Source organism: Varroa jacobsoni, unplaced genomic scaffold (assembly GCF_002532875.2).
Source record: "Varroa jacobsoni isolate VJ856 unplaced genomic scaffold, vjacob_1.0 scaffold_595, whole genome shotgun sequence".
NCBI classification, from domain to species: Eukaryota; Metazoa; Arthropoda; class Arachnida; order Mesostigmata; family Varroidae; genus Varroa; species Varroa jacobsoni.
In genome coordinates this window covers 1,014-23,095 of record NW_019213497.1, presented here as the reverse complement: position 1 = coordinate 23,095, position 22,082 = coordinate 1,014, and the positions used below count along the sequence as shown (strand labels likewise).

Here is a 22,082-nt window from a genome sequence, read left to right as displayed (position 1 = left end):
AGAGTGAATAACTAAATACAAGTATATGTGTGTAATACATAAACGACGTCTCAAGGAGAGCGTTCCCAAAATTATCCCGCTAAAATTTGAAATCATATTCGTTTTAATTCTTGGAATTACCTTCAAGGACATAAGCAGAAAATATTGATAGGAAAATGAGTTTACGTTTATGCATATTTAGGAAATATGAGTTCAAATCCACTTATAGCTACCGTCGAAAAGAACCATTGCCACTGCGGATAAAAACTTATATCATGCAGCCGAAATGGGCTCAGCACAATTTTTTCATTTACGATAAAAGATCGACTGAAGACAGTCATGCCGTTGACGCATATAATCTATCCTATTAAAACTATAGCATGAATGCCCAATGTTGTGCATATGTCGACACCATGTTTCATCCGAAAAGTGCTGAAAAAAAATTGTCAGTTTTTTTTAAAGAACATCCACATGTAACACGTTATTAACAACAACATGTGACAATAAGATGGCTTAGTTTTAGTTGACGTACACATTTACACATTGCTATAAAGCTGAGGGTCTGACTTTCCGACCCCTGTGCATGTTGTGACAGTGAGATAGAATCAAAATTTCAAATAAACGTGTCTTTTCTGAAGGAAAATGCTAGGACTTATGAAAATTTTATGACTTACTCACAGAATGTGTGTATATATGTATATATATACACATTCTGTGAAAGCAAGAATATTGTTTATCTCGATAAAAATTGCAGAGATGATAGACTTTGAATCTAGCTTATTTAAAAATTCAAAACGGTACTGTATCTTAAATAGATTTTATTTCATTAATTTATCAAACCCGACTGGGCTGATGGCTAAAAGCCACATCTTCTTCTAACCCCCTAAGCCTAAACCTTGCGTAACCATGACTAGTGTTACAGGCCAAATTTGATCAGGGTGGTGGTGTTCGACGTGATGGTAGCGTCCATTTTCTGTCCTAGCAGTATATGTTGCAGAAGAGTTTTGCTTTCTGCTAATCTTCGTCATAGGTTCTTGGCTAAAATAATTTCATCGATTATCGCTGTGTTAATAAGCCACATAGCGAACAAAATGCTACTTCAGTCATACAACAGTAGAAACAAAATGTTGCTTTTGTGACGGTATGTTTTGCCGTCATCGTTACCTAGGTCATGGCAAACGGTGTGGCGTGCTTCAACGGCGATGGTAGCTCACGCTAGCCCGTGATACCTCCAGCTTTTTCTCTTGCTGCTTTTCGTCGTCGTCGTCGTCGTCGTCGTTTGTTTTCTGTAGCTGACAATTGTATTCACCCTCTCCTCCGGCAGTCACATCGCCCGCGCCTCAAGGGCGTAAATAAACAATGCCTTCATTCGTCTCAGTATCCGAACGGAGGGACGAGACGGAACACAAAGACGGCAGTGGGCAAAGAACGTCGTTGCCAAAGGATTTGTTTACGCTGGTAGGTCGTGTGCTGCTGCTGCTGCTGCTGCTGCTGCTGCTGCTGCTGCTGCTGTTGCTGCTACTACTCACAACGGCGACAACTGCAACTGCTATTCCACTACAACCATTGCCAGAATACATTCTAAGTAGAATTGTGTCTGCTACATTTGCCGCTGCCGCAACCAGTACTGGCTCGCTGAACGAGTACAAGCGATCGACAGCAGCGCTGCTGATGCTGCTACAGCTCTAATTCAATCGAGTCGCAATTGATTTATCGCCGCCGTCGTCGTCATCGTCGCCGCCTACTACGAGACAAGGAGCAGTTGGGGTTCCGTTGAGCATTAGTCATTGCCGTAAATTTCACCGTGTTGTACACCATTTATCGGTACAGCAGCAGCAGCAGCAGCAGCAGCAGCAGCAGCAACAACAACAGCAATAACAGGACGCAAAACACCAAAAGCAAAAATTAGCTACTCGTACGCTGCCCAAGCCACTTCCAGTACAAAGGCAATATTAACTACTACAACTGTGTAGAATGATGGTGTTGTTGTTCTCCGTCGTCGTCGTCGTCGTCGTCGTCGTCGTCGTCGTCGTCGTCGTCGTCGCCGCCGCCGCCGCAGTTTTCTTCTAACAGTGTTCGCCTCAAAAAATAATCGACTTCCAAATGCAATTGAGTGGGACGCTGCCGCGGTAAACAATATCAACGACAAATGATGATGCGTTTGGTCATGCTAGTTATGTGAGGTGTTTCGCCCCTTCGGTCACTGTCTGCCCTCATGGTTCCCTGTGTGCGAACGTCGCCCTCTTCTTCTTCTCCTCCTACTACTCCTCCTCCTCCTCCTCCTCCTCCTCCTCCTCCCCCTCTTCCTTTTTCACGCTCGCCGTTAGCGACCTCCCGATGTCCATCCCTTTATAACTGAACTATGACACTTGAACCTGCGATCACCACAGCAACGACAGTAAACCAGCGGCAACTTACTCTGTTGTTTCTCACTAGCGGCAAAGCGACGTCAGAATGTCACGCTGTTCCCTCGTCGAGGATATGCGAAAAAGAAGAACAATTGCGGGAGCGGCACCAATAGTAGCATTTCGAACAACAACAACAACAACAATAACAGCTGGAAAAAAAGTAACAATAACACCGTAATCATTACTATCATAATCAACAGCGACAACAGCATCGAAGGTAGCAGACGCGGTGACGGAGGCGGCATCAGAGCAACTAGCAAATTCGATATTTTCATTATTAACGATATATGATACAGAGGATGACCGCGGTGAACAACGCATATCGCCGCTATATGACGCCGTCGAGGAATCATTCTTCCCCTGCAGCTACTGTCATCACCAACCCCTTCTGCCCAGAAACCACTTTCACTACGAAGACGGCGGCGACGACAACAGCAACAACAACAACAGAAGCAGCAGCAGCAGCAACAACAACAACAGCGATGACGACGACGACGGCGGCAGTGATGACTAGCCCTACCGCAGCAATCCCGTTCTCTGTTTGTTCCTCCTTCTTCACTTTTTCATCATCATCGCCATAACGATCATCATTATTAAACACCGATTGTTGGTGTCAGTATCCGCACCATAAGGTATTGCATGATATCAAATCAAGGGATTGTTTTTGCTGGTTTAGATATCGCCTGAGCCAATCATCGTCGTCGTCGTCGTTGCCTTGTGTTTGAGACATCCGGAAGGGGCAGTGGATAGGGCAGAAGAAAGATAAAAGGAAGAAACTCCGTACATACATATAGACATATTATCACGGAGTTTAGTCTGAGTGTGCCTGTGCCGTGTGTGCATATATGCATCGATATATGGCCAATGTTTGTTGTATCGTTACACGAACCAGGTTGCATGGCCGTTACCGCTTCAGCTGCAAGTTATACAGTATCGACGACAACAACAACTCGACGACGAGTGAAGTACCTGCAGACGTGCGATAGTAGACGCTTGGAAATTCGTCACCGATGGTCTGCTGCACCAGGATAAAAAGGGATGTCGGTTAGAATAGAAACTAGTCAAGCTAATTAATTATTATCACTAGTAGAGCTACTACTACAAATATATTCACTGAATAATTGTCTACAACGACGGCAAAAGCACAACACAAAGGAAGCTATACCATCGCGAAAATGTCAGCGCCACATGCGGCGTCAGGCGTTCCCAGTTACATTCAGTTCATTTCGCCTTGAGAAGGAATTTCGAATGGAGAACCACAATTGCGACCGGTGTTAATAACGACCCAGTGACTGTGAAGGGGGGACCGACTTAAAGAGCTTACCGAGTTTCTTCAAACGATCAAAATAGTGAGTGTATTATGTGGCAAAAATGTGCTCCCTGTTTAAAAAGTTCGTTCACGAGCTCCGCCTTGAAGTGGGTGTCTGTGGAGCTCCTCTATTCATTTACTACAGTGCTCATTGCAACCCCATGGCCGGTTTCATCTGCTGCTGCTGCTGCTGCTGCTGCTGCTGCTGCTGCTGCTGCTGCTGCTGCTGCTGTTAGCTCAGTCAGTAAAAACAATACCATTGAGCAACAGCGCTACGTCTAGAACGTTACTCATACGTTCGATTTGTTTCTTTGTTCTCTGGTTCATTGCTCGTTCGGCTTCTTTGTCCGTGGTTTGTTTGTTTGGTTCCACATTTTTTTCGTCAGTTTGTTAGCTGATTGGCTACGAAACGGCTTCGGTCGGACAGCCATCGGCTGTGGCGTGACAGGAAACAGCGAGTTAATTAATGTAAACGCCGATCGACTCACTCGAACTCCTCGATTCGAGAGGCAAACCCTCGAAAAAGAAGATTAGCAACAACGGCAGCGTCAAGGTAAAGTGAAAAACAGAGAGCCGGAAGGCGAGCGTCGGACGGAAGCAGGCTTCGTTGCCCCAAAGGCTATTTACGTCAATGCTACAACTACAACAACAAAGTTTAGTTAGTCAGCAGCTACTGCTGGAGCTGCTGCTTGTTCCATTGACAGTGTATCATAGCGACTGCGCGGCTGCCCCAACAAAGACGCATTCACCTTTCTATCAACAATTGCTCAACTGGACTATCGGTCAATGCATTGATTTTGACCACCTACTGGTCTGTTAGGCTGCATACAGCGTCAGGCGGTGAGGCGCTTGGTTAAAGGCCAGTGTCGTCCTGTCGCTCACTTCTACTTCTAGTACTACTACTACTACTGCAATTATTACTTACCCACCGACACAGTCAGTCGCTCGCGACCGCTCCAACCGGCACTTGCCCATCTACCTTTTTTGAGCGGTATAATAAGCAGTCGATGTTCGCCAACAACAAACTGTTTCAATATAAAAAACAGATTATGACGATCCAAACGAATACTTCATCCGAAAGTTTGTAATGTCGTCCATTGATGCCATCCATCCGAAGAAAATTACGCTAACGCTAGGAAGGGTCGTTTAGCACTCGATCTGGAGTTTCATTTGCAAACTTTGATCATAGATGGTCAAAGCTTGTATATCTGGCGAGAGAGAGAGAGAGAGAGAGAGAGAGAGAGCACGAATCCTAGCTCAAATACTCTTTTCTCTGAAAAGTTAGCCGTTATCGTTATGACTATTTCCATCGGTAACTAATCATTTGCTCACTTCATCGCTATTGATTTGAGGCACCAGCGAAAGTACGCTGTTATCTACAGAAAAATTCCTTCCATTTCAAGGGCCACCCAAAATGAATCATCGGCGGCACAGCCTTAGTAATATCATAATAACATCTAACGTAATGCCGATACTGATTGGGAAAACGAGGCTGATGATTATGATGTCGTCGTTGCCATGTTGAGTTCGTTCGTTCGTTCGTTCGTTCGTCCTAAACCAGCGTCGGCGGTACCGACAAACGCCGCAGTCGCAGTGCTCCACTGGTTAAACGGTGTGCGAGTGAAAAAGGAGCAAATGGTACCGTGCTAATGATGCACAATTGATAACGCGGCGACGATCGTAGCGATAACGACTCCAGTGACAATCAGCGATTTTTCGACTAGAGTGTCAATTTTATCCTTCTTACACTAATAGCAACACATATATCTTCACCACCTATCTCATTCTGTTTGTATTATCCTACGCAGCTGCTTCGGTATTTGCTTGTAATCATACGAACTACATAAATAATTTCCAATTAAGTGGCATTAAGAAAGTCATTACATTTAAGTTAATGTAAGTTGATTGAGTATAACGTGCTCTCGAACTTGAATTTCACTGTTTAGCAACACGATAACCACTGAAGTGAAATTTTGCCGGTGTACTGGCCTGCGTGTTCTTCACAAACGAACTTCAGATTTTTCTCTATTGGCTAAGTTAGCTATCTGACATATCCGGCTTGCAACACTCTCGATAAGCTCAGAGGCTCTGATTTTCATTGTTGATAGCTTTCCAGAAACAGAGTCTGTTCTCGTTGAGTACTTTTCTATGTGATACAAAAATCCAATTAGCGTTCGTCACGAAGATTTTATGTATTTATTGTCAGCATGTCACAGTAGACGATTACTTGAAAACGAAACGATGTCATAGAATATAGGCTGAATTGTGTTTTGGTGGATGTTTTCATTGAATTCCAGATTTCGAAAACAGAACGGAAGTCGCTTGAAGTGTCTAATGGCGCCGTGAAGATCAACTTCAACAATGTTGGCAACAACAACAACAACTACAATATTGTAGGGTAGCACCACGTCCACTGTAACGGGCTAGACTGAATAGTACTTAGTATTTATCGAGTGCCATTATCAGCATCGGCGCCGGCGTCGTCGTACATTGCTCTTCGTAGCGGTGGTGCTGTTGTTGTTGTTGCTGTTGTTGTTATTGACGTTGTTGTCATCGTCCAGTAATGGTGATTGTTTTAACGGTGGCATGGTGTAGAGTGCATTGGAAGAGTGCTTAAGAGTGCTTCCCTTACGGATGTGTTGCTGGTGCCGTTCGCTGTGAGCAGGGATCAAAGTAGTGACGGGAGGGATTCGGTTTTATTGCTGTTCTTATTATTGTGCTGGTGTGCTGTTGAGGATAGCAGCAGCTGCTGCTGGTGCTGCCATCGCGGCTGCTGTTGTACCTGCCGCTGTCGCCACCCCTTACGAATACGGGGGGGGGGGCCAGCGATATCAGATATTTTGTGACAGCAAAAAAGAAAAAATGGATCCCAGTGGAGTGATAACTCAGGTGCAGAGGGACGAGGAACCTCTTGCGACCTTTCCCCCTCCCCCAGCTGCAGCTGCTGCTGCTGCTGCTGTCACAACCAAAGGTTAGTAGTTGCAGCAATACCTAGTATTATTACAACAATCATTGCTAGTATTATAATTGATGCTAAAAATGATGGAAAAAGGCTCTGCAGAGAATACTCTTGAAAGGTTACCGTAAGCTGTCTAACTCTCAGTCGAAGTTCTTTTTCTCTGGAACTGAGTTTCAGAAACAAATCCATCTACCCACTGTATCTGTCAGCGCTGGTAGTACATGTTTGACGTGGGACCGTTTTGTCTGTTTATTTCGAGACGGATTTTTGTTCTTTATTTGTTAGGGATGTGCGTGTTGCAGCTGTTGGGGCAAGCTATATTCTGGTGCAGATCTTGTTACTCAGACCGAATTTCTTTCCCAGGGAAACCTATATTGGACGAATCAATTTTGGTACTAATCAAAAGTTAAATAGAAGTTCTTATAATTATATTTTTAGAGTTAGAAAAGAGAAGAATACGATAGTGAACAGATTTCTCCCTGTTCCCGCCGACGACATTTAAAGATGCCGTTGCCGTCGCTACGCTGTTGTCGAACGCTCCCGTACGATGATAGCCACGCACACGCCTCAATATACTCTACATTTTAATGGCACGATTTTCCATCGTTCGTAGCAAGAATCAAAAGCTATTCCAGCAAACACAACAGTGAACGACAATGAACGCTATGAACAGGTTCATACCGTTCTGTCAGCTATTGATACCATGTGAAATTGCGCATGTCTGTGCGTACGTTATCGGGCTCCAGGTGGATTTTTTGGTACTAATCGGCAGTCAAGGGCAGCTGTTTGGCAACACGACGGTGACGGCCAGCAAAACTCCGGCCCAAGTCGATGGCAACTACCTAATTCTACAAATAGGATATAGTCGCACTATACAAATAAACAGAAAGAGGCAGGCATCTAGAGCTGGCTAGTCAAGTCTATTCAATTTTATATTAAATAGATTTAGAAGTGGCAAGCAGACGCAATGTTTGGAAGACTTAACAATAGACTTACTTGTTCCTGAGAGCTATTAATTACACATACTATTTACCAGTTGTACTGGGTACCGCAAACTACGCCTCTGTCAAGCAGTGATTTTAGCTACAACTGTTCTCAAACATTAGGTTAACTGGAGCTGCGTTTACTGTAATACATTCAAATTTAGCTGTTGGTAATGGGTTTCTGGTACATATCGTATAATGGAATTTTTCAAAGCCGTACCTGTAGTATTTTTTTGGATGTAGTGAATCTCACAAGATCTATCTTTAAACAGACATAGCTAGGCATACATACAGAAAAGTCTTTTTTTTTTTTATATGCTCTGTTTGGTTTTAGTAATTTCATTGTACCTGGGCCTTTCCATTACTAATTTACTTAAGAGCTCAAATTCAGAAAAAAGCATCGCTTTAAATTGGGTTTAGCAGAATCTGTTTCAGTTTTTGTCGGCCACCCAGCAGCAAACCTGTTAGGGAAGTGTATGTAATTCAAGATGAATTCCCTATTTAGCTCAATCGGCCCTTAGAGAAATGGAAAAATATACGTAATGCAAAAATAAGACCCTTTCTGGAACGTGTGAACTCTGGAAGTGAGTCCGGCCACTGTATGCCAAATGGTCGTAAACTTTAGACATTTTTTAGCTAGGTATAATAGGGCAACAATACGGATGACTATTGTTAAACTGACTTTGACTTTATCTATTTGGCTTGGGGGCTGTAGTCCTGAGGTTGCAGAGCAGCCAGTCTTGGTGGTCTGTAAAACCTTAGTTTTGCTTACAATCGGCTAGTGAGATGAGAGCTCTAATTTTCCACATGATGCAACAACAATGGTTATGGCTATCGTTAAAAGAACGAGCTTAGGATCCTGTTTATTCAGAGATAAAGATAACACTTGATTTATCTTATTTAGTGTATTACTGTAAGTATTTACCTTTAGCTTCACATTGGATGAACGCATAGTCTACCTGGAAGTGGCCGACATTTACATATAATTCTAATCAGCTTTAAATCAGTACATATATACGTGACAGCGTGAAAACACATCACTTAAATCGCGTGGCGCGTCCAGATGAGATGGTCACCAAATGGCTGTTATTTCTTGTGTATCACTATACCGCGTGATATTCAGCGATAGTTTTCTATAACTATCGCTATTAGATACCTATTGCTACTGCTGCCTGTATAATTGTAGAAGTAGCCATGGCCACGATAGCTGCGACTACAAGTTTCTCTATCAATAAAAAGTAGATTGATTGATTAACAGCTACTTAATTCACAGTATTTTTTCGTTAATTCACTAAAAACAGTCGATTGAACCCTGGATTTTATCACGAATTTAAGTAGACGTCTTCGCATAACCAGCTAAAGGCCAAGTGTTATTTCTTTCTATTATAATTATAAAAAATGCAAATACGCCGTTATCAGAAGTAAATAAATAAGCAGATTTAAAATATATATATATATGTGCAGGTGGTAATGATGTAGTAAGGTATTATACTATACAAATAAAGGTCTACTTAAAGAGACAAACGTATTCGAGCTGGTTAAAATTTCGGATTTGTTAAAAGATAAATGTTGGCGGAAAAATCATAGATGTGCCTGTTCGTGATGAAGAGTGTATTTCATCTGTCAGTTGCCGTGATGTTCTCAGGTTCGCAATCGGATGGTGCTCATCCTTGACGATCTTGCAAGAAGACGTACTCATATATGCCACAACGCTGTACAAGTGTTTTTTATAGTTGCATTACATAAGACTGACTGATATCTGGTTAGATAAAAGGTCTTTCGCTGACCTAAATACGTTCAGTAGACACTGTGTTTGGCGCACCAGCTTCCAGTGATTAGTTTTGACCGCGAAAGGTGTTCTTAAAGCAGGAACGTATAATACACGCAAAGCTTTAGGGACGAATACATTTTTGCACAAAATCGTCTCAGAAATGATTAGGTCAACATAGACAAGCTTTAATATCAAGGTTGCGACTGCAACAGCAGTAGCACTCTTGTACTATCGTCCATTGTATACGTGAGCGTACACATTGTGCATCATTCTGTGCAGCTGCTACCTATTGGGACATGCCATCATCTTCAAGGTACGCAAGGGCTGACTGAATCTAAACCATACATATTTTATATAATAATAATAATAATAATGACAAACGTTAATATAGCAACCGTAATGACGATGATCATGAATAACGCTTATGTACGTTTTTTTTTTTTTGCCGATAGGGCAGCTGTAGCGTCTGGTAGCGATGACCGTTTACAATTAGTATACGCTATCGTCGTTATTGATGCTTGTTTGCGATGCAAGCGACGAAGGAAAGCCATATAGCATCACTGTGACAAGGCCAATATAGATACAGCATCTCCTGTTGCTGTTTTTGCTATCGCTGTCGCTGGAGAGGGAAACAAACGACTTCGATTTATTGCCTTTAGCGACAATAGAGCGATTATTGCGGCTCTGTTGATAACGTTATTCCTATATATGTACACTGTGGGGCATGGTTGTCGCCGCGAGGTCATTCGTCATAGTAACGCATCAAATGCCTCTTATTTTAGGGCTTTTTTTGACGATTATTCTGTCATTTTTTGACTGTACCATGCTACCCTGTGTAGGCTGGATTTTGCAGTAAACGACCGTTCCGTACTTCGCGTGGTGTTAATCGTTTTTTTTTTTTACTTCCATTGCACAAACGTAGTGGCAAATTTATCCGAAAAAGTTCGACTATGTCACACTTATTACCCGTACGAAAGAAAAAAGAAAGCAGCGGTTAAGGTTAAAATCTTACCTGATTTGAGCTTCGCTCACGAAGTATGGTATCGGGTCACTCCTGTGAAATAAATCCGAGATGCTACTTAGTAATCGAACATTTTGTAAGTTCTATTTACACGGTTCAGTTGAACGAATGTGACGAACTTGAATATGAGAGTGCCAATTATCTCGGTGCCGTTAATTAGTCAAGGCTCAATAGCAAGCAGTTGCTCCTGGGCGTGCTGGACATGACCCATGATGCTCTTTGTGTAGTGGGTAAATGTAAATGATATGAATGAAACGTTTTCTAATGACGGTTTTCGTGTATCAAAAATTCCAGTGGCTCGTGAGTCTGGACCTATGGGTAAAAGAGCTGAGTGCGTAGTCGTGTGTTTCAACGGCATCAAGCACTTATCAATATAGAACTCACCCAGTTTCCTGAAATACTTGGCCGTTATCATTATTTTGTCACGGTGCAATGCGGTCATACTTCGTTGGCTCGGCGATGACATAACGCCAGAGACAGGCAAATTGACGGACGGACGGTCGGTCGGTCGGTCGGTCGGTCGTCGAAGTCGATGATTGAAAAATACGACGAATAATTTGTGAGACACGTTACTTTAGAAAGTAAGGATATGCCTAAAGGTGAACATGCCAATAATATCGCATCATAGTTTGAATATGAGGATATCGAAAACGCGGACAAGTACTTAGACAGGACGACAATTGTTAGTATTTCCTTTTCCGAGTGAAAAACTTACGTCATCGAAGTTACTCGAACAAATGCGAAGGACAATCGAGCGCCTTAGACAAAGTACACGGTTAAGCCACATGGTTGAATCGTAATGCCGTGTTACTGTCGGTGTGAGAATCGATACTGCGTTATGTTTTTGTTAGAAAATTGTGTCCTCCGCAGTACTCGAACGATAGACGGGAAGTGCCAAAAAACATTCTTTGTTAATACTTTGTAAAATTATTTTGTAATGATTAATTTGTAAAAAATTTCGTTTCAAATAGATATGGCTAAGTTGTTTTGATATACGGTTTGTCTGCGACATTTTGAGGACGAGGTGGGCCAGTTTTGCAGCGTCATTTCAAGGCTAAACCCATCTGAAACGTACTGTCATTTTAGGTAGAAGCTGCCAAAGTCAGTCCTCAATAAACAGCCGCAGTAATTCGCCCTCTGTGCAATTGTAATAACACAGTAAACATAAACGGGCCTGGTTTGCTCCGCTCTGCATACGTACGCGTGCATAACGTTAACGATAGTTCCCCATTGCAAACTGCTCCCCGCCAATCGGGGGGCATGCACAAAAGTGTAGGTACAATTCTAATATGTGACGCGTATACATAGAGTATTATGCATACGGCCAATTATTTACAGCAGGTATTCTAGTTCTATGCAAAACGAATGGAAGCCATAAAACGCAACAGTAGAGGTTATCTAATCAAGGATATCTGAATATGTAGTTGATTTCGGCATCTGTTTGTTGTCCTGCTGGCCAAAATGTAGATGCATTTCTCTGGTTGCTTGCCGTCTATTTACAAACGGTTCTCAATGTACAAAACTCTCACAATGAATTGATTCAGTTAGCCTCGCTTGGACTGAGACACGTCAAGTTTTTATCTAGCCGCAAACTCAGACTTCCTAAACTACATAATTGTCCGCAGGTAAGATTGATTACCGCTTATTTTAAATGTATAGTGTACGTCGTTACGACATACGGATCGGTCGGTAGGGACAGCTTAGACGTACTATGTTAGAAGTAGTTTGTCGATCTGAAGCAGGCCAGTTAACATGAATTACTGGTCACTTACCATCGGTGCCGGGTTCACGTTACTCTAAAAATTTTGACCGTTCTTGCTTTAGGTCGACTTTCTACTTCAGTTCAAAAAAATGCGCAGAAACAGGAGTTAGGACGAGTCGCTGCTGTTTCTGCCGCTGTTGCATAGTGCCAAAGACACAGACTCAGATAAAGAGAGAGAGAGAGAGAGAGAGAGAGAGAGAGAGAGAGAGAGAGAGAAAAAGGACAAGGTTATTGCCAATACCTACAAGTGACGCCCTGCCCAAAGCGGTGTCAGGAGTAACACAAACATAGCCAAGCAAGCGAAGTGACGGACGAACCAGTCGGCAGTTGTATCTTCTATAGCAGCAACAGCGCCAAAGGCACGAGGCAGCACTAACTGTAGGTAGAGTACGACGACGACGACAAAAGCGTACTACGCCTAGGTGACTACAATAACAATGATGACAACTCCCAAAAATGCAATGTTACTGTAGTAGAAGTCTCTGTATAGGTCCCTCTAGCGGCCAATTGACTGGTTGGTTGACTTCTACATAGATGACTGGCATACGATTGGCTGAGATTCAACGGGTGAACCACGGCCATGTAGGCAGTGATGCTTGTACGCTAGTAGCGGCCATTGCTGCCAGTCCTATGCGATACGAACGACAAGCAGCAATTATCTACTGGTGTTCTGGGCCTTTTTATTCGGCGCTACAATTGCCACACGAGATTGTTTGATCTCCCTTCGTTACCCGATCGCAGCCTTGACGGCGACGGCGACATTGGGGATGCTGGGCTTGCTCGCTGCTCACGCTACTACAGTCACTGCAGCTGCTTCGGCCACTAATCGCCTTGCCGCCACGACGGCTGCTGCCGTCACCACTACGGTGAGGCTGCTACACGCAGAAATGCAGAGCCGACCTACTCATCAGTACCATTATATATGTAGTATGTGCGTGCATATATATATATATACATAAATCTATGTCAAAACAAGCTATTTGTGCTTATAGCAACAATATCCTTAATCTAGATCTGATCATATACATGGTTTATGTGTGTTTAAGAAAACCATTTTTTGAAAAATTATTTCGTGGCTCAGAAGAACCACTAATCAGTGTGATAAGAACCAACTACAGAAACGAACCTAAAAGCTGTGCACGACAATTAGTCCCAATCTTGAATATACGTATACCTATCATGTGACTTTTATGAAAACTGATAAGATAAATATTGCCACTTATATGCCAGTATGGTAGTTGTGAAACAAGTTTTTGACGAACAGTAAAAAACAACTTTGTTGCTACATCGGTGACATACATGCCTGTACAAAAGCCTTGGCAATATTGCTAATAGAATTTAATTCGGTATTCCGTCTGGATGAAACGGAAGCCCTCAAGCATACTTCGCTAGAAAGAAATGCTAAACATTGTCAAAATGACTGTATCACGGAGTTATGATCGTCCATGGCCTCGCTATTGCTCGGAAAAGCCATCTTTCATTTAAAACGTGTAGTTCAAGTAGAAGGTCGCTGAATCCTAAAAAACCTAGGGTGTTCTATCATAGCAGCAACTTCATTCAATCTTTCAAAATGGAGAAGGTTTACATTGAACATAAGTTTCACTGTCAGCAACAGCTTGTTGCAGTTGTGCTCTGTAAGCTTTCAGACAACTATGGCGACGATGATTCATTCTTAGCCGTTAGGAAATCGCCAAGATGATCAGCGAGCAATAGTGATTCTCGATAGTGCGTTACCAAAAAAACTTACATTGGGCAAATTGCTTTCCTCTTTATAGCATTCAGAATCTTTTTTCTTGCTAAACTATTGACATCAGTGTTCGTTAGTTTATAATCATTGAGCTTAGATGGCGCAAAAAAATATGCAGAAACTCGTTAAAGATGCCTTTTTTAGAACCGCTCATGAGTATTCCTAACTTACGTCTTCCTTGCAACAAAACTCTCGAACCGTTATTTAGCTTTTTGAACACATAAGCGATGCGGGCTTTTGATAAAATCTTAAAAAAGCAACGAAAACTAAAGTAGCTAGACAACTGAAGTTGACAAACCTTAAACTCTTTCGGATCATAGCCATATGTCCTCGGGTAGCAATTGTATAATCGATAGAATTGTTCCGATGTAATCTATTGTGTCAACTAAATTTTTAAAGACTTGAGACGTTCAGCGATATGATTTTTTGAAGCTTTTTAAGGCACTACTTCAGTTTCATTGAATGAAACGCGAAATATCAATTTTTGACATAATGCACCTTACGGAGCACTGGCAAAGACAAGCCTATAGTGTATAGTCGGGGATCTTAAACAAGGTCAATCGAAAGACAAACTTGTTATTTAAGTTCCGTTTAAAATTTTCATCGAATTTCTTACGAAGATGACACCTCAATACAAGCTTCAGAAGTCGTCTGGAAGATGGAAAATTTCTCGTCTTATCTGCCCATAGCAACTTCCCTTCGGCAGAATTCCCAGTCGTCCATTTTAAAAATCAGACCAACTTTCTCAGTTTTATAAAGCAGCGGTGCTTATATATATAATAAGCAGTACAGACACGCTAGACTGACCCTTTGGCGAAATTCGTCTACTGATCTCTTTCTGGGGAACATGAGGCGTCATTCGAACTGATACATTGATCTTAATGTAGCGCAGAATTTTAATATTCGCATGTAAACACTTCTATATACAGGTAATGAAAACATCCTTTAAACCTTCGCGTGAAAAAAGGCGCAGGGTAATAAATGCACGTGTAATGTTGACACAGCGATAATTCACAAAAGTCTATTCATCGATCAATGCAGTGTTCCCAAACATGCTCTAAATAACTAACGTGTAGAGTGCTGGGGAAAGATGCTGAAAACTGTCAGTCACGCTGACCCAAGTCGGTTTTGGGGGTAAAGTGGCCGAGACTATTTTTGTCTGTTTGCAACTCCAAAGTACAGACACTATCATAATCCTCGTAATAGTGTAATACTAAGGCCTTTTTCTACGAATGCTAGGGACATACGAGGTGGACATACAATTTGAAGCAGGACGGAGTTAAGCATTGCCACTTTAGATAGTTGGCCTCCACTTATAGGTTACATTTTTAGTCGTGCTGGAAAAGCATAGACGTCTAGGATCGCAACGTTTTACTGAGGCCATAAATAAGGCAAAACTCGAAACGTTGGCAACTTTTACCATTTGCAATATCAGGAACATTCCACAGTAGTCAAAAACTGCACTGCAGACCTGGAAGTCGTCTCTTTAGTTAATCTGTAAGTATTTTTTTCCAAAATTTGTCATGCCATCAACCTTAACCCAGCAACTTTGTATCGGCAGTAACAGATGCGTTCGGTGTTAATTTCTCATCTCGTTAGCCTTCTAGAAATCAGACTGAGTATCATAGCATGACACGAAGCCTGACCTCCAGGGCGTACGAGATCCATGCCTGCTTAATTGTCTATTACGTGATTCTTAACCCTAAATATATTTATTTCAGCATCTAAACCTCGAAAAGGAGGTTTATTGCATAGCCTGCTGTGCTGCTGGCGGCGTCGGTCAGGAAGCGGCCGTTTGCGTGGGGCAGGAAATGGCGACCAGGCCGATCAGGGCGACCAGGGCGGAGGGCACAATCATCAAGGGCAGACCGGAACGCACACGATAAATACGGGCAACTCAGCAACCCTGCAAGGTCACCATGATGGAGCCAACAAGGTGAGCTAATCCAATGCAGAATATGATCGAGGATATCTATCTCACCACATCTTCGTTTTAATTTATTTTTACACCAGTATGAAAAAAATCTTACATCCTTTTCATATTCTATATAGTCCCTTAAAGAATGAGGATCTACTATCATTTCAGTTTCTTTGTGCTAGCACGGACGTTGCTACTATTTCAATTTAACAAAGATTACAAGTAACACTACGACTATATTATACATAGTTGATATAGCTCGTCAATCTCTGCAGGCCACAGATAGTGAACAGTCACCCTCGATGTGATCAGCGCAGAAGCAGGACTTACATAAGAATATACTTTTCATTCGTCAATTTGTTTATAGCGATTAAGCATCTTTCTTGTGTAGACTATTCGATAGAGGAATCGAAAGCATTTTTATCCTCAAAGTTCGATCGAGTTCTAAGATTTAAGTGGCGACACGCAATTGCTTGAGCCACCTTGCGATGAGTCCCTAATGACCAACCGCAAGACGTTGATCCATCATCGGACTTGTGTTGTCTATGATGTGTTCCAAAGTTTCAGGAAGAGTCAGGGGGGAAGCTGGGCGGTGTGGGCAGTCCCTTGGGAGTCCCCAGCACCATTTGCGCCTCATGGTCTGCCTCGATAACATCATCTTCCGTGCTCCTCGAAAATCGAGTATGATAATTATGGAGAAATATAAGCGCCGACACTATCATCGCCTTTGTCCTTGTAGATGAATGACTAGAACAAAAAACAAATTAACAGCCGTTGATTACTGGGCATATCACTAGCAAGCGTTAATCAACAACGAAATGTGTAACAAGGCTTTTTTAGCTAAATTTTTTTGGCTGCCGCTTTTTTCAATAATGCTGCTAGAAAATAAGACGGTAGAAGTCTGCATTATCTAGGTTACGCACTGTATCGTGAAGCTGCTTCGGACAAAGATGTGAGGAAGATCTGTTAACTTAAATCAGTCTTAACGGGCGTTGGACGGAGGTTCAGAAGCAGGGTTTAAGTTTTTTATAACTTCGCAAGGTGTCACAAGCCTTTAAGTGAGCGCGATTATTCTACACGTATCAGGGCAACCATTTCTTCCATGTCAACTCCTACCCTTTTCTCATCGAACATAATACTAATGGAAAGCTTCGTTATCCATATAAAGGAGCAATGTGCATGCTATTCCGGATAAATTGGCACAATCATGATGTCGTTTTTTCTGATCTGCGTACTAATGAAAGCAGATGTTTGGATAATATGTGTTACATATATAGACAAGCACATCTCTGGTGGAGGTGTTTAATCAGGTCTGAATTCTACACTTAACACGCTCGCAACTCATGCTCAAAGCTTCTATCTGTATATTCGCAAATAAGTTTTTCGTAGTACACGATCTGGGGGACGACAGGATATATGAGAGTCTCATTCAAATGTGCAACGTATTAAAAATGTTGTTCTACTCACCTAAAAGTGAGGATTCAAATTATTAGAAACCTAGTTTTCCATTCAATGGCGCTTCTATACCGATGTTCCGTCTTGCTGAAAAACGTATAATTTTTTGTTCAACGAGTGTTGCTGGTGGTCTTTCCGAAGCTTATACAAAACCTCTTTTAATTTTTGTTTTGTATGCGAGACACTCGTTTCCGGAAAAAATAGCTTTCGGTATACCGTGTCGTTAGATTCGCACCTTTGCAAGCGGCTCCTTCAAGGCAATCTTTTGTTGCGGATATCTTGCCTGAGCATATGGGTATCTTTCGCAGGCCTTTCAAAAATTATGAAGCGCCTCGGCTGGTCACCGGTAGCCTATTTCAGGTAGCCACAGAGAATTAAAGGTGAGAGTGCGATGCTTCCAACGTAGAGCCATAGAAATATAATTGATCTTCAGTAGCTTATGATCCGAAGAAGGGCGTACACGATGATACGGTTATGGATTCGTCCTGGAAAGAACCATTTTGCCCTTATAGTAAACGCGAAGAATTCCCGCTGCCACTAATCGCCTGCCAAAATGTTTCCGAACTCCTTTCGAGTAGCCCACAGTATGCAAGCCTGTACAAATAATTTTGCAAATAAAGATTAGGCTCAAAGTAAGAGCTACTTGGGTCCTGAAATTCTAATGGCGAAGCTGCTCGACTGACGCGAAATTGCTAATTTTACGTTTTGTCAATGAGTCAACTCTAACAGAAATCGCTCAGCATTAAATCCTACAATATATAGGATCAGCTAGGACTTGTGTAATCTGCGTGACAAAATCGATGGCACGTTTTTACCGGAAAATAATATTGCCGGGATTTCAACCATTAATCATGAATGCCCGTTAAGGATTCTTTAGATACACAGTAGAGCTTCCACTCAGAACGACGCGTAACGGATGTCCCCTTTGTTTTATACTATTTTTTTTTATTTGTTAACACTAACTGACAAGCTCAAACTCTAAATTATGAAGCATAAATCATTATATTTCGACCCCAGCAGTAAAGGCTTTGCTAATAACTTTTTGGAGAGAGAGAGACTGCGTGTAACTGAAACGTTTATTTCAGTTACACGCCGCTCGAATTGAAGGGTCTCAAGAAATTCCTCATCATCACTGATTGCCGGAATGATGGAAAAGTGATCACGTTTTTAGAGGGCATGATTTCTTTTGTCATTACATTGTGTCAAGACTAAGATTTAACCCAAAGTAATGCGTTTTCATTTTACAACTAAAGAAGGCAACTAAACGTTCTATTTCGTGTGGCAAAATTACCTGAAGCAATTGAAAAACGCGTTAGCTTTCCCAAAGCTACACGAATCAAGCTACTCATCCGTTTCGATACAACCATAACAAAAGCATTTGTTTCTAGGTTAAATTATGCGCTGTTCGAGCAACATGAATACGTTTTATTGATTTAATAAATTGCAAACGGGCAGTGTTGGAACTGTATTGAGTTTTTTGCTTGTAGTTTTTGTAGCTTCGGATCACAGCTTATTGCTGAATTATACATGTTGTCTGGTTGTATCAATGCTCGTGGCCTTGTCGCGCTTTCAAATAGCATATTTTAGTGAATTACGATAGGATCGATAAGATATGGTCGCAGTGGTCGGAAAAATAACATTTTCTATAATACTACTTTACTAGACCATATCTTGGTATTTAACCGGCATCATTATTCGGCATTCCATCAGACGGCAAATTGCTAGCACGAAATGAACCGTGTCTATGGCCGTATTTGAACCAATGCGACCATGCGCCTCAGGATCAATACGCAATTGCGTTACCACCTAACCTAAACTATCACCGGGACCGGAATTGTCAAAAGAGGACGTATTGGGAAATTATGAAATACACATCTTGGTTTTCTATTCGTTATTATCTTGTAGTACTATCATGATGACGTAAGTGAGTCCTGTAACCTCACATTCTGTTATGTCACGCTCTAGACCCCGTTTCTTTGCTGGCCGCCCGTCGACCGTCCGATTCTTCTTTCTCCGGTTCTTCCTCACATCGCTTCCGAATGGCGGCGAAATTATCGACGAATAGGCCTTTTGAGGCATGCCATAAAAACATTAGATAGTGTTGTTCAGTCTATAAGAGGTGGGAGAGGCATATCAACGGGGTGTGGCCGTTATAAAAACAGGACAAATTTCGATTACATCTATAGGCGATCAGTTCAAAACAGCAGCTGTGGTCAGACGCGTGTTTAAACAGATAATGAGCGATTAACTTCGTCATATATACATAGGTTTGAGCGAGAGATAATTACCGCTCTCTCCGTGGTACGATCGCCTTTGTCCATGTCTTGTCATGTAATGGTGCACCAAAACTCAAATTAGATCAGCGTCGTTGAGCAAGTAGAAACGCAAAGCCATTTAAAAATAGCGGTTAATTGATGCGGGAAATTTACTCTTGCACCCATTTCGCAACATGTTGCGGATTTCATGCCGTTTTAGCCTATAATAATTGTGTATCAAGTATATTCGGGTCCAAAATGTTCCTCGATGTTCCCGACATCGCACTTTCCCCATACCCTCCAAGGACATACTCGCCGATGCTAACCCATACGCCGTCTTGACGAATTATCCTAAAACGGGTTTAACATGGCCGATCATGTTAAGTCCGATGAATGCTATGGCATGATGATAAAACACTATTGGCTGGTTGAATATATATTGATTTAGTAATTGCGTTCGATCAGGATGTGCGCGTTGGTTTCCGATGCAACACATGCGTCGGGTCGTCAAGCGCTCTTGTAGACATTTTTTGCAAGCGTGAAAAAAACCATCGAACAGGACGCGACAGATTTCCACATAGTAGCACAAAAACAACTTCATGACTAGCAACACTTTTTTTTTGGTAATTACCAGAAGACAGTTTTCGCGCGAAGCCGGCTGATTTTATTCAATATGTTATGTAACTTCTAAGCAAATGGCAGACGCGGAGATGGCAAGCCGTGGGCCTGTGTTCTGTGAGCGTGTAGTTCAATGAAAGGTCTGAACGATATAATTTGGAAACCGCTTCTAGGGAGGGGATGATCAAGTTACGAGGGGAGGTGCTAGAGGGGAGGTTGCTCAAAAAATGTTTTGCGCTCGTACAGTTAATTTATGTGTAGTTCAACTCCACTTATTTTTTATGATTATTTCAAGATAATACGTTGCACTGGTGGGATGTTTTCAGTTCAAAGGATCAAATAGATACGCTGATAACTATTTGGATTGCTTGTTGACCTCTAGAAACTATGGACTAGAGGAAGCTGAATTTATCGACAAACAAGCTTCGTCATCATACGGCGGTCTAAATAACTTTTTGATATGCTTTTTAAGTTTGACTAATTTTTTAGCATTGTTTTTCATCTCCAAAGTGGAAACACCTAGCGCTAAATATTATTTACCTCAAAGAAACAAATATATCAATTTCGTTCGTAAACCTATATAGGAATAACTCCTATGCTCCGTTAGTTTGCTCTCCTTCTGCCTCACCAAGACAAGTCCTAATTTAATAAGAACTGAAATTTCTTAGCTGTACAACAAAGCAGAAGTACTTATTGTTATATTCGGCTCCATTAATTGTAACGGCTCCGCATGGATTTGATTTGCCGCATATTTGGTAAATATTGAATCTTTGCTACATGTCATGATAGTTTTCTTTCGCATGAGTTTATGGACGGCTTTGCCCGCGGTCCGAATCGATAAGCAAATTTACTGCCATACACCCGTCTGTGCACTTAACGATGTTGTTTTCGTGAATTGCAGCTGAGTTTGTTACCACCCTTACGGCCGTCGGATCAGGGCAAGATGTGCTTGGTAATCGATCTCGATGAAACTCTTGTACACTCTTCGTTCAAGCCTGTCAGTAATCCCGACTTTGTGGTACCCGTCGAGATTGAAGGTTCAGTACATCAGGTATGTTCTGATGATAACAGAATGTTCCAAGCTTCATATGATTGACGGATAGTATATATATAGTGATATTAGTGGACATCCTCTAGCAGAAGTGTTGCCCGATTACTCTGGTTAGAAGTCATTATAGCGGAGTGAAAATTTAGGCCAATGAGGCTCAAAACTGCTAGGTTGTCTGAAAGGCGCGACAAAACTCAAATAAACCTACCGTTTTGGAGCTTATCTGGACGGCTTAATAGACGATTGATATTTTCAGCTTCAAAACGGCCATTAACTTTTGTATCAAAAATCCAGGTGTATTAAAACTAGACCTTTGGGCCATTCTGATCAATTGCTGTGCCCTCTAAATCTAAGTCTGTTAAAGACTTTCCGGCTTGCCTCACGCAAACCTTAGTCGTTTTTCAGACGCTTCATGAAAATTGGCAGCGAGGTAGACTTTCGGTTTCGGACAAAAAAGGAAGCTTTTAATCATACCGGATGTTGGTTTAGAGTAAAGAAACTGGATAATAACCTATTTTTGCTGAACTTATCAAAACGGCACACTGTTTTTTTACCACCACGAATTTGTTCTAGAAAAAACAGATTTCTTTTAAAACAGCGGACGAGCCCGTCAAGTATGTCCGAATTCAAGTGCCGTATTCTGTACATATTTGAGCCTGAATTGTTTAAATTTCTCGCGCTACTAGTTTGTCGCTAGTAATCGTGCATTTTAGCAAAACCAGTAGGACTTCTGTTATACAATGGTAAAATATCAGAACAGTATAATCCAGTGAGATTGAGTAAGTCTACGTTTTGAACTTTTGCAATTTTTCCAAATGGAGCAATGAGCTTGTTCTGTGCAAAAAGTAA

At 41.8% G+C, this 22,082-nt stretch overlaps 1 protein-coding gene and 1 long non-coding RNA gene across 4 annotated transcripts; one reads left to right on the top strand and one right to left on the bottom strand.

Annotated features, from left to right (window-relative positions):
- Positions 1-777: 777 nt before the first annotated feature.
- LOC111261782 (uncharacterized) lies at positions 778-13,086 on the bottom strand. The gene is made up of 3 exons (XR_002681203.2): positions 10,815-13,086; positions 10,422-10,463; positions 778-4,904 (listed from the first exon to the last, which is right to left on the bottom strand). It is a non-coding gene; the product is annotated as an uncharacterized LOC111261782 (long non-coding RNA).
- LOC111261781 (carboxy-terminal domain RNA polymerase II polypeptide A small phosphatase 2) lies at positions 4,155-21,236 on the top strand (the record flags this gene model as incomplete). Of its 3 annotated transcripts, none has more annotated exon segments than XM_086968840.1 (5): positions 4,155-4,249; positions 5,994-6,667; positions 15,661-15,875; positions 16,425-16,538; positions 21,087-21,236. In XM_086968840.1, coding segments are annotated over 4 exon segments (588 nt in total), but the record flags the coding sequence as incomplete, so codon positions are not given.
- Between the last annotated feature and the right edge of the window lie 846 nt (positions 21,237-22,082).